General features: G+C 39.1%; 1 protein-coding gene across 7 annotated transcripts in view; it reads right to left on the minus strand.

Moving 5' to 3' along the window:
* Positions 1–8255, minus strand: part of cep83 (centrosomal protein 83) — a 29606-nt gene extending 21351 nt beyond the window's left edge. Inside the window, exons 1-2 of one of the 7 annotated variants that reach the window (XM_069192503.1) lie at positions 8199–8255; positions 6484–6776 (exon numbers count right to left, since the gene is read on the minus strand). In XM_069192503.1, the coding sequence (XP_069048604.1) occupies positions 6484–6758 (275 nt within the window). In that variant the 5' untranslated portion in view covers positions 6759–6776; positions 8199–8255. Of the gene's footprint in view, positions 1–6483; positions 6777–7219; positions 7391–7425; positions 7754–7963; positions 8040–8198 lie in introns of those variants that run through there. The other 6 variants (XM_069192509.1, XM_069192507.1, XM_069192508.1 and 3 more) reach the window with 6 other exon arrangements.
* Between the last annotated feature and the right edge of the window lie 4474 nt (positions 8256–12729).

Raw genomic sequence — 12729 nt, forward strand, 5'->3', positions numbered from 1 at the left:
AAAGAGTGGGGTATTCACATTGCAGAACTGTTGAGGAGGAGTTAGTTTGTAATCTTCATTTCATTTATTTAATGTGAGGATTTATGACAATGACCGTCAACAGGACAGCTTTTATATTTATGTTTTGGTGCTATATTCTATGCTTATGCTTATTGATGGGCAAAAAAAGAAATGAAGCATGACAGTCAAAAACAGCTCATTAGAATCTGGTTAAGAGAGGACTGCAGTGCACCAGGGTTTAGAGGCAATTTGTAATCCTCCATAATCAAAGACCTGGAGACACTGACAATGCAAATTAATTGAACAACTGTTAAGAGTCCAGGCTGAAGTGAAAACTAAAAGACACAAAGGCCATCTGCAAGTAGAAGTATCACTTCAGTGGAGAGACTGTGTGGAATACGTGAGCTCCTTCCCCACCAGTCAGCTCCATTGTACTTGGTATTTTCATATGAACGTCCCTTATTAGGGAAACATAAATGCACTTCAATGTTTGTCAATGTTGCTAAAGCCATTACTTTGAATGACAGATACTAATCACATGGTTTATGCATAATGTGCCCCCAAAAGGTCTTCACGGGAGTTTCATAAACCATGTTCCTATTTGTCATTAAACTTTTCTGAAATATCTATCTTCATATGTAAATTCCAAAAGTGTCTACTGTAGGTTTGTGCACATAGACACTTACAGTACAAATAATGTTATGCACAATATATAGAGTATATAGGACCTTGCACAAATATTCAGACTCGTGGACCATTACCACATTTTGTTGCTTTAAAGTTTGCAGTCATGACACCTTGAAGTTAGAATTAATATTTTTTTTATATGCACAACCTACTCCACACATTCAAAACAAAATAAAAGAATTAAATAGATCATAGAAAAATGGAAAAGTCATGATTCCATAAGCATTCAAACACTTTGCTGCGGTGCACAAAATTCAGGTGCACCTACAATAGATGCTTTTTTAAGTCACACAATTTGTTGAGTGGCTAATGCATGCAATGATGGTGCTTCACATGATTACAAAACATACAATATACAATTATCTCTATAAGGTCCCACAGACAATGAATTTCAAGCAAAGATTCAACCAAAGAGCTTTCACAACAACACAAAAAAAGAGTTTTACAAAAGTACTGATCAAGAGATGGGTAAAAAAACATTTCAAAAACCATTAAAATCTCTTTCAGCATTGTGAACTTGATCAATAAATGAAAGGCACCCAGACATGGCCTAAATCAGTCTGTCCCATCAAACGGAGCATCTAAGCAAACAGGACGCTGGTTTGAGATGCCACTGTGGGGCCAACAATGACTGAAGTTACAGAGTATCAGCCATTAAGGCTGTGATGGAAGAAAAGGTGATTAATGATATTAACAATAACCCAGTCACTCAAAAAAGGGGACTTGTATGGAACTGGAAAAACTGTGTGATAAAATCCATACAGGGTTTATGGTCAAAGCATCTACTGTAAGAGATACCGCAAACATGCAACTTGTTGGTTCTGTGGTCAGACAAGCAATACTGGCACTTTCTGGTCTAAATATAAAGTGTTACATCTGGTACAAACCCATCATTGAGCATCACACAGTCAACACCCTCCCTTCTGTCAAGCATGGTGTCGGCAGCAATATGTTGCTTGCAAGCCCTTACAAACCCTGCTTCTCCTCAAGACTGACGGGAACACAGATGGAGCAAAGTACTGGCAAATCAAAGAGGAAAAACCTGCTTCAGACCTAAAACTGGGACAAAAATTCAGCTTTCAGCTGAAAATGATCAAAACCATAAAGACTAATTTTATGCTTAAGCAGTGGGTGTCCTTGGGTGGCGAGTCACGATCCTGGCTTGAATCCTCTTGAGAATCCGTGCAAAGATCTGAAAGCTTCTGTCCATAAGAGATCGCCGAGCAAATTCAGAGAGCTTGAGCAAAATCAGCCACAATAATGAGCAAAAACTGCAACAAACCAGTGTGCAAAGCTGGTAGAGACTTACATCTGTAAATTCTGCCACAGGTGCTTCTACAAGTTTGAGTACTTATGTAATGAAAATATTTTAGTTTTTCTCTTTAGTTTTTGATGATATTTACTGTACCTTACCTAACCCTTAGACATATTAACTTTCAATACAACATTAAAAAGCTGCACGCATCATTTTGTGATTTCACAACCCTGTACACCATAGGAAGTGTCTGAAAGTGTTTTGCAAGATCCTGGAATTAAGAAATAATTAGCACTTCATGTCTAGCAGCAGTGGTCCTACAGAGAGGTTTTGTGTGATAAACAGATATAAAGGAAAACTCAAACCTTCTCTGCAACATACTGATTAACTGATAATTCGGAAATTGCATGTGTCACCAGATTGTTGCAGATAGAATTTGACTTATTTCTACAATAAATGGGAGAGTTTAACTTCCTTCTGCTTTTTCCCCCCCACCATATGTGCAAGACAGCAGTTACACTAAAGAATAAATCGAGCTTCAGCAACTTCCTTGGCATTTCCCCTGAAACAAATCAACTGAACTCAACCATTTGTTTCCATACAAGGAGTGCAGTCAGGCTCAAAAGTAGAAGTGGTCTATTCAGGAAGATAAATGACTTAAGCGTTTTACTTTCATTGTTTATCCTGACAAAAAGAATGGCGCATTTCTGTTTTATTATAATAAAAAACCAAATCATTCCCAATATTCGTGAGGTATGTAAAGCCTTTTTAAATATACACGTAAGATTGTAAATGAAGTTATACCCACCCAATTTCCAGCTGTGTGTTTTTCTCACCTTGTGGGGCGGTTTCAAGCTCACAACATCACAAGGTGAGAATAAGGACGGTTTACTCCACCTGTGTCTCTGAGGACAAAGAGAACTATGACCTATTAAACCCAATCTAGGCCTAGGAGCACTGAGCAAATTGTGGGCAGCCTCTTAAGAGTCTTGGTCATAGTCGTCTAGCAGCGTGGCTCATGCTCGAACCCGCTAATCCTGGGTCAAAGACCTGAACTTGCGTTCAGATAAATGCTTCAACATTTGCGCCTCTCCTTAAAAAGGTTTGAGGTACATAAAAAGAAAAAAACAATAAAACCCATTTCTTCACAATGTATTTATCCCATGTAAATGTAAGTTCCTTATCCTCCAATTTACCAACTCCTAGCTCCTTTGATTGTCAAGAAAAATAAGCGGCTGTTATAATCATTTCATTCTTTTTTTGCCTCAGCTGCAAGGACATTCAAAAAAGTAAAAAATTACATAGTTAATCGAACGCATCGGCCATTTCCTTAAAAGGCGCAACATTGAGTAGGTGCCTACTCTTCAATGCAAGGCTTCTGGGAAATATGAAAACCAAGTGTCACATAGCAGAATCCAAATAATGGAAGTGATAAGAGTCATTAACACACAAGCAGTCTGTAGGGTGAATAAATTAGCAGTACAAGCCACAGTGGAGAATGGCAGTCTATGCAACTCAGCTCTTGTGAAATCCTACATTGCTGTGCAGCAACAGAAAATCATGCGTCAACATCCCCAATATTTTTTGCCGGTGGTGCACAGCAGCCAGTCTCGGATACCTACAGTTGATTTGTGCCAAGTTTTTCACATGGATATATTTTTCATCGCCAATTCATATGTGCAACAAAAAATCCAAAAACTTGGAAGTTCTGCAACTTTGATTCAGCCTTCTGACATGATCACGGTCAGTAGAGATTCCCTGACACAACAACCACAAATATGATTTGCTCTGCTTTCTCCCTTACAAAAATAGAATGTGGGTCTCTGCTGAACTCTTTGATACAGTGAACCCAATTGACTTCTATGAATCAATAATGAAATGTGAGTCTGAGGACACAAACAGAAACCATGTAAAAGTGCATTTAAAACAGGGAACACAGAGGATTTCTACAGTGGAAAGAGCTACATTGGCCAAATAGTCTCCTCTCAACTGAAAACTTTCTTAGGTTTTTATGTACATATGTAATCTGCAAACCCTTCTTAACACCCTATGTTCATTTAGATTTCATTTTAAGGTCCTACAGAAAAAAAATCAGATTAGTCAAATCGGGTTTTCCACTCTTTCTGAGTTTGTTTCTCCTTTTTCAAATTCAATTACCATCTTAATTATTTACACAGCGTACCCACATCCAACAACTGATTTGCTGCCCATTATCCAGGCCTATACATCAAAGGATAAGACAAAATGATTCACAGCTCAACATCACCACCATGTGGTATTGCACAAAATGGGGAAAGGCCCAATTCAAGATTCATACAACTTCATGGTTACAGGCCACAGGGGACTCTAGATGAAGGTCAATTTCCACTCTAGTATTTGCCCCCCATTTATTAGGAAACCACAGGACTGCATAAGGTAAACTGAAGCCAATCATTAGCTCCACAGCAGTTTAACAGTGCACACTTTTGCATTAGGCTAAGCTATATTTTCTCCACTGTTGCCCTGATATATAAGTAATGTTTTTATCTCAATACCATCCACCACATTGCTCTTAATGAAGCAAAAATTCAGAAGAAATGATCAAGCAGGTTCTCTACATCTCTTCAATCAGCACCTGAGGAGCTGAATGAAGCTGTTAAATTGGCCTCATAAAGCATTAAGCCAGTAATGAGCTGTCTGAGCTCCTTAAGTGCTGAGTTAGAATGACAACGTATAGACACACAGGCCATCCAGGCCTAGAACTGCCAACTCCCCCAACGTACACGATGATTGAACTGGGAGTGGGAGTGGGTGACCTCTAATCAACAAAATAATGCTGCTCCAAAATGCAGGTGTGTTAACATTCCTGAGAGGGAAGTTAAGACTCAACAAATGCACAAACCAAAAAAATGAGAAAGGCATACCTGTAATGAATGTCAATTTAAAAGAATGGCCAACTCATCTAGGCTTTAAATTATCTGCAGCTACTGATGTATCTTTCTGTTCTGAGCCTGAGCACATCCCAGCAGAACAGAGCAGCAGCTGTTACAGTACACTAGCGAGGTTAATGGGCGTCTCTAAATTGCACCTGTACGCCTGCACATGCGCACGTTTGTGTGCGTTTACGTTGCATCAAGGTACTGGTAAGGCCGAGAACAAACTTTAAAAAAAAAAAGATTATCATCTTTATAATCTTTCCCTTGACACGGAAGTCAATCCAAGAACTGGTCGACTCCTCTCAACCAGCTCCACAAGGATGTTTACGAGAGAAGGATCTCCTAACTAGGATTCTCTGGTACTCCAACATCCGAGCTAGGCAATCATGGGAAGACCCTGACAACACCAGTGACTTAATCTCTAAATGAACACTCACTGAATCTGTAGGAGGAATGCACATCTAGACTCATACTCCAGCTGGATATCAACTGTCATAACCCCAATGAGGGATGTACTATGTGGGGTTGCCACAACACTGGACAGCATTACCACTTAACAGTTGTTGCACTCCGTTCCCCACTTGCTCACTGAGGTCCTGGCAACTTGACAGCACACTAATCATGTCATTGTGACCACAGAGGTACACAATGAACTGTTGAGGCCAAACACGTTCAGGTGAAAGAAAGTGCCGGGCCAGACAGAGACCTTGGGTAAAACCGATTTCTGGCCAAAACTTCATCAGCTACCTACAAGCTGTCTGAAGGTCCCAACCACAACTTCACCTGCTCATCAAGATATTCATTTTGTCATACATTTGTCAACGTAATTGCATATTAAAGCAACTGTGAGCAAGCTTTCCAGGTTTCTGCACAAGAATGTGGTGTGTGTTTGATTGGAACAGAGCTCGTCCCTTCCCCCGTGCCAAAAGAAAAACATCTGGGCAGAGTGCTCAGTGGATACGGACAGAACCAGTATTTACATGGACCCAGCTGTTTCTATCCCCATGGAACTTTCAACCCTCATCAGGAATCCTCTCCTGGCCCAGCGTGTCAATTCCGATCAGGACTGAACATTCAGCATTCACATTTGAACCCTGGAGAAACGAGCTTTTATTCCAAGAAATATTTGGTAATATGCTGAATCATGACAGCAACTGAATATATAACTTGTCCTCTTTGAGGCAGATTTTATAAGACTCAGTAATACACACCCAAGTATTATATTTAATTCTATGTTAGCATTTCTAATCCTTAAGTATCTGACCAGCCACTTGTGTGTATCATGACAGTGTGATTTGCCTGTCCTCATTGTGGTTTAAATGCCACATTTTATTACTGTGTTTATAAAACGTATTCTTTGAACGTGTGCATACGTTGGTTATTGTTCCAGCTGCATGATTCATAGCAGCCACAAAAATACTCTGGGAATTTACTGATCATATTTCTAATGGCCCAAGTAAACTCAAACTCTCAAATCATCACACACAGACCGGCATCCCATCCAGTCCCACACCCCACTGTGCTTCCAAGACAGGCTCTGGCTTTCCCTGACCGTTATCTGGAAATTAAGGGTTTAATGAATAACCTGGTAACAAGAACAATCCAAAACACACATATTGGACTTACCTCGTGTGCTCGGCTTTTAGAGTCTGATAATTAGTCTTGTGATGCTCACATCTCATTCTTTCGTCGATGAGCAATTTCTGCAGCTCCATATCGGAAGCTCCCAGCCCCACAGCTCCTTGCGCAATTGTGGGGTTCCCAGCCAGAGGGTCCATGCCTGGAAAGAGGGGTGCAGACTGTGCTACAGCGGAAGGGAGCACCAGGCCTGCAGGCAGAGGTCTCTCACTCGTCGAAGGGTGTCCAGCAGCAGCCTCCTCCTCCTCCTGCCCAGTGGTCATCCCAGACAACTAAATCACCTTGAAGAGAACATGTTTGACATAGTCTTGTGTCCTATTCAACTCCATTCAAGTCTAGAACTACAACAGGTTGATGCTGCACATTGGTGGTGGTGGAGGGGAGTCCCCATTACCTGTAAAGCACTTTGAGTGGAGTGTCCAGAAAAGCGCTATATAAGTGTATGCAATTATTATTATTATTATTATTATTATTATTATTATTATTATTATTATTATTATTATTAACAGCAATCAGCACAAACTGGGAAGTGGAAGTCTGATTTCTTTATTTTCTAAAACGTCACCTAATCAAGTTTTCATTTAAAAAGAATGGGTATCCTCAGCCAAAACTGGATTACAGATGGGCGATACTTTCTCATCAATCAGCTGTAGCTGCACATCTGCTAAGTAAATCGAAAAGGCAACATTCTGTTCTGTTGGTGTGGGAAAAGAAGTCCACGCACTTCAACAGAAATCCATCAATTTTCCAGCTGCTTACACGAGATTCGGGAATATCACACTCCGCCCTGTGTGAGAGAACTGCCAACGAGGCGCAGAAGCAGGTTAACAGGGAAACAGTCTAAAATAAGATAATCACAATTATGAAATCCACGCTTCCAGAAGATTAAAATACAACGGTAAATTATTCTGTGACAAAAGCTATAAATACCATTGTTTCCTCAGCGCTAGTAAACCCCAAGACTAAACCGAAAACAAACCCTGAACTGCAGCTGGGGTGGAGCTTGATTAACCTTTTTTAACGTCGTTGTTAAGGTAACAGCGCGCCCCTGGTAACAACAGCTTTGTACATCCAGGCTACAATTCCTGCCTTAAAAGATCTGATGACACCAGTAGTTCACATAAGCAAATTTTACTACAAGGTCCTGTTCAAAGCGAGTCGTTAGAAACTAAAGACACTCCCTTTTCCGAGTCTCATAAATCACTAAGCGATACTGTTTTCAGATAATCGATTAAAATAACAGCATACAGAACGGGAACTGGATGTCACTGCCAATCATTTGAGTAACCTACATAAGATAAGACTGTATTGATCCTGAGGGGAAATTGAGGATAACAGCACTGATCTTGACACCATGACACACGTATTAAACTTATTTGTGATGCCATCTAAGAGAATCAGTGCGTTCATTTTATGCTTAAGCTTTTGATATCGCGTATGTACAAAGTACAGCTAGAAAGAAACGCACTTTATAATCTTTCTGTTGATGCCGTTTGTTTTTCCTGTCACTTCAGTTCTGATATTTAAAAATGGCGCTTTTCCTCCCGCCGCTGCTTATGATTATTAGCATCTCGTAACTCCACAAAATCCTTCCATTACTATAAAACAAAAAGTGAATATGGGCATCATTACATGTAAAAATATTTTCACAGTTTCTGCGCGATATAATTATCATACCATTTCTGGCGTTAAACTCCCCTTACCTACAGCTGCAGACCACCTTCCGCCAAGCTCGGCCCAACACACGCTGGGACTACAAAACCGAAGTGCTTCACGGGATGGACCACAGAAGTGTAGTTCATTCAAGAAGGATGGCGCTCGCCGTTTGCGCACCATCTAGCGGTAACACATGGACACATACTAACAGTATATAAAACTGTAAACCTGTACAAAATGTAAAAGATACAGAGATCTCAACCAATCTTGTTCTAGTCACTTGTGCTATCTAGCTGTTAAAAAGCTTTTGCTATCGCCTCATATACCTTTCAGCTGCTAAAACGTCTTAAACTATCAACAGAACTTTTTCGGGGTGTAGATAATTTTGCATGTTATTTGCAAAATGTTCCCAATTCAAAGTTTATTTTACATCTTTCATAACAAAATGTTTGCTCCAGATCCTGAATTAATACTATCCCATTAAGTGTAAAATAATAAGTGTGACTTGTAACTCAAAACTCATTGATGTCTGCTTAAATGTAACCTAAGAAATATAAAACATAATATATAACATTCAAACTACATATTGAAGTTTAAGATATTTATAGCAGTTATTTGGGATCTTATTTGCTCAGTTTGTGATTGCTTGTGTGAAGCAGCTAGCTGTACCATTTCAATTAAAAATTAAATACATAACATATGTAACCAATAGATACTATTACCTTATTATTTTTTAACCAGTGTATATACACAAATTACATGCAATTAGCACTCTACATAAATAACTAATCAAGTTATCTTCATCTTCAATTAAAACTTTCATACATTTCTAATCAGACTTTACCTAAACAATAGAGACAATACAGACCAATGTAAGAGGTTCACAGGGATGTTCTTATGGCAAAGCAATTGGATTTAGACAATTTGGGCAATGCTCTCCGATTACTTAGTCAATTGCACACAGTTCTGATGATTTAATTATTCTTAGTTTATCTGATGTGCTTATCCAAAGTGACTTGGATTTCTACCAGTTTGTACATCAGGGCCTTTTATTGTAAAAACCACAGACAAATACCTTGATCAAGGGTATGAGCGCAGTGCCTGACCCGGAGCCCCTAAGCAGTACTCCACACTGCCAGCTCATGGCGCTGGTTTTGCCTTCCTCACTTACCCCCTCTGGGAGAAGCATCTCAGGTTTGACAAGATGTCAAACATACCCTCTCAGAGGAACGGGACTCCAGCACATGCTTCTTTTAAGAACATAAGACAAGAGTAGGCCATTTGGAGTATCTAGCCTGTTTGGTAGTTAGTAGTTAATTGATTTCATTCAGCTGTTTCTTGAAAGAAACCAGGGTATCAGCTTCAACAACATGGCAGAGTAGCTTTTTCCATTGTCCCACAGCCCTAACACATTGACTCATTTGGGATTTTGGAATGTTACTAGGAAGTAATAGGATTTTACATGCCCATCTAGTTACATATCCCCAGGTCATAGGAAATTACTTTCCTTAACTGAAACTCAGCACAAACCTTCACCTTCGGGATTTCCAAAATCTATTGGATTGGTTAATTATTCCTGTTTGCATTAGTAAGATTCTCCACATGGCTCTGCTTTGTGTGCAGATAAACCAAGATAATTTAATGGGAAAACACTGTCAAAACTGATTAAACCATTATCCACCTCATCAGAACTAACAGAAAATCAAATATAAAACCATATACTCAGAAAGACTCCTTTTGCTTCATTAACTTGTCTTGAACCAGAAAGGAAGCCGAAGGAAAAATAGTGATACTAAGAATTCAGATATTGAGATTACAGCAAGAAATGCATTTGCCTGCCTTGAATCAAGAAAATCCAATGTGGTTGAAAAAAAAATGTAACTTCCTGTGTTGCCCATAAGAGGGTAGTACTACCCTCCGCTATAGTGAAATACAGTTATGTCCTATATTTGAATTCTTGCTAGAACACCCAAAATGTACTGAGCTGACACACTTCACCAAGTAATTTAGAAATGGCATTAGCAATTAGCTATTCAACTCTAGGTCAGAGGCAGGAAACCATGACACATGGACAGGATTTTAAAACTTTCCGTAAGCCCTGAACTAAACCAGTCTGCAACTGCTTAATAAACCCAGGTGGTCCAGTTAAGGATTAGCCAGAGTGAAGATTAAAAGGTATGGAGTCCAGGAGCCAAGGTTCACAACACCACATAGATTCACAGCTCTGAAAGAGACATCCAATCTGCACAGACCCAATGATGAACCAGGTCTAGCAGTTGTTCACAAGTGGCAGCATTTTACCTGCTTGTTAAATTAATAATTTGCATATTCTATTAATATTCTCAATCTACATATTCATACTCTAAAATAGCTAGATACATTATCATATATATATATATATTCCAAGACTAGCACTCAACAGAATGAAACAGCAAAACCTTATTCTTAAGGCAATAAAACTGAAGAATGATTATCTCTTTAAGGCTCATCTGGTGACAGCCTGTTCTACTGTATGGCTATGGGATCCCGTTAGTATAAACTACAGCTACTGTATATGCATGCAAATGCTTTTTAACAAATCAAGTCTTTTTTTCTTTGGGTGGAAACTGGATCTGGCTTCTAATGTGGATCTAATCATATGCCAGCAAAATACAACTTCTGTCTTCAGTTTCTCTGCAGATGTATAGATATTTACATCACATAGAACTGTTTCAAAATACCTGTAAATTCAGTGAAAGTTCAGCAGCCCAAGAAAATAAAGCATTAACATACTAAATCAATATGTCTTTTTCAGCAGAAATAGGCTGTGGCATGTGGGCAACACGTGTTTGTCATTGTAAGAAGTTTATGTTAGAATCCTGTTAGAAGTTCCCCTTCCTGCTGACCCAACTGGACATTTATTTTGTAGTTAGGAGCCCCTTTACTGTCCTGCTGGAAGACAGTGGCACCCACCATCCCCTAAGAGCTGTCTCTGCTGAAACAGATGGATAGGGCAGCAGTTTCCCATCTGGGCTGCAAAGTCTGCTGTCAAAAACATCTGGTGACAGATGTATCAAGAGGAGCAGAAACAATGACTTCTGGCAACGCAAGACGTGCTGTCAGACTTGGGATTTAATGCAAGGAGTCCCTGACATGGATTACCCACATAGCCAGCAGCAATCTTGGCATTCTGCAGGCACCAAAGTATCACGCATTGTTGGATGTTGGATTTAATCCATCACAGTGTTTCTATTTACACACAATAGGGGCCTTAAATTACCTCTAGTGGCAGGTCTTTCCAGAAAACAGCCTGAGACATTGATTTCATTTATATTTTATAGGACAGCACTATACACATTGAGTTCAGAAGATGAGAGTACTGACAGAAATGAAGAAAGTTCATGTAAATAAAAAAAGGTATAAAATACGGTCTGCCTTTATTGCATGTTCATTATCGCTGGCCAGTCTTTGAGACTTTTGAGACCATCTTAGAAGTCCAAAGGAGTGAGAATCACACAGGAATGAGATCCTTACTGTGGGGAGGTGGTGTAGCAGTGGTTTAACGTGCTGTCTGCTTGGAGAATCAATAGTTGCCCCAGCACAGCAGTCTTGAAATAGAACACCTTCTTTCAGTCTTTCATGCCTTTTACTTCACAGCTGCAGTTTGTTGTACTGGTGATATTGTAAACCCTAGTTCCACTCAATTTACAAGAATCAGTACCAACCAACACCTTTGAACAAAGTGCAGTTTGAACCCCTGAACCCAACATACCATAAAACTAGAGTTATTGCCTCAAAGAATTACATGTTTAACACAACTTCTTAAATATTCACTACAGATGGAACAGAAATCCATCACCATGAATCTAGGAACATTTGTGATAAAGTTGTGGGAATCTGATAAATATTAACATAGTGCCAGTCACTTTATAAAAACTGTTGCTGATTAACTGTAAACTTTAAAAGGAGTTGAGTTAATATCTGTTAAGAAGTTACACTCCCTAAATCTAAAGGGTCTAAGAAAAATTAAACTTTTGTTAACTAATGACAGCATGAATGGGAGCTGAAGATTCACACAATTATGTCCCTCTTACATAAATACTGCCAGAGGTTCTGTAATGCACAAAGTACCACATGTATGCAAAAATACCCGATCTATTTAATTTAAAGTATAATTAAGTCCATGTATTAAAAGGGTGACCTTGATTTACTACATAGTGACCATTAGTCACATTAGTCAAAGAGGAATTTAATGAAACTCCTTAAACTCTGTTCATCAAATGTATGTAAAATCCCAGGCCTAAAAGTGATACTGGAGAAACAGTTGTCCACTGTTATTAAATTGCAGTCATCAATTTATAATAATTCTGTTTGCATAAAGGCATTTGCTGAGAGAGAAATTACAGACAGAGCAGTAATTTACATAATTATCGCCCTAAAAAAACAAGTGAACAACTTGTTTTCATTACACCAGAAACCAAAACAGAAAGAAATATAATAAATTGTAAAATGTACTGTACAATTTCCCAGGGTGTGTGTGTATGGCCAAGTCTAAATTTTCAGTTCACTTCTTGAGTGCTTTACTCAAGACCTTATTCA

This window comes from Lepisosteus oculatus, chromosome 7, assembly GCF_040954835.1.
Source record: "Lepisosteus oculatus isolate fLepOcu1 chromosome 7, fLepOcu1.hap2, whole genome shotgun sequence".
Taxonomy (NCBI): Eukaryota; Metazoa; Chordata; class Actinopteri; order Semionotiformes; family Lepisosteidae; genus Lepisosteus; species Lepisosteus oculatus.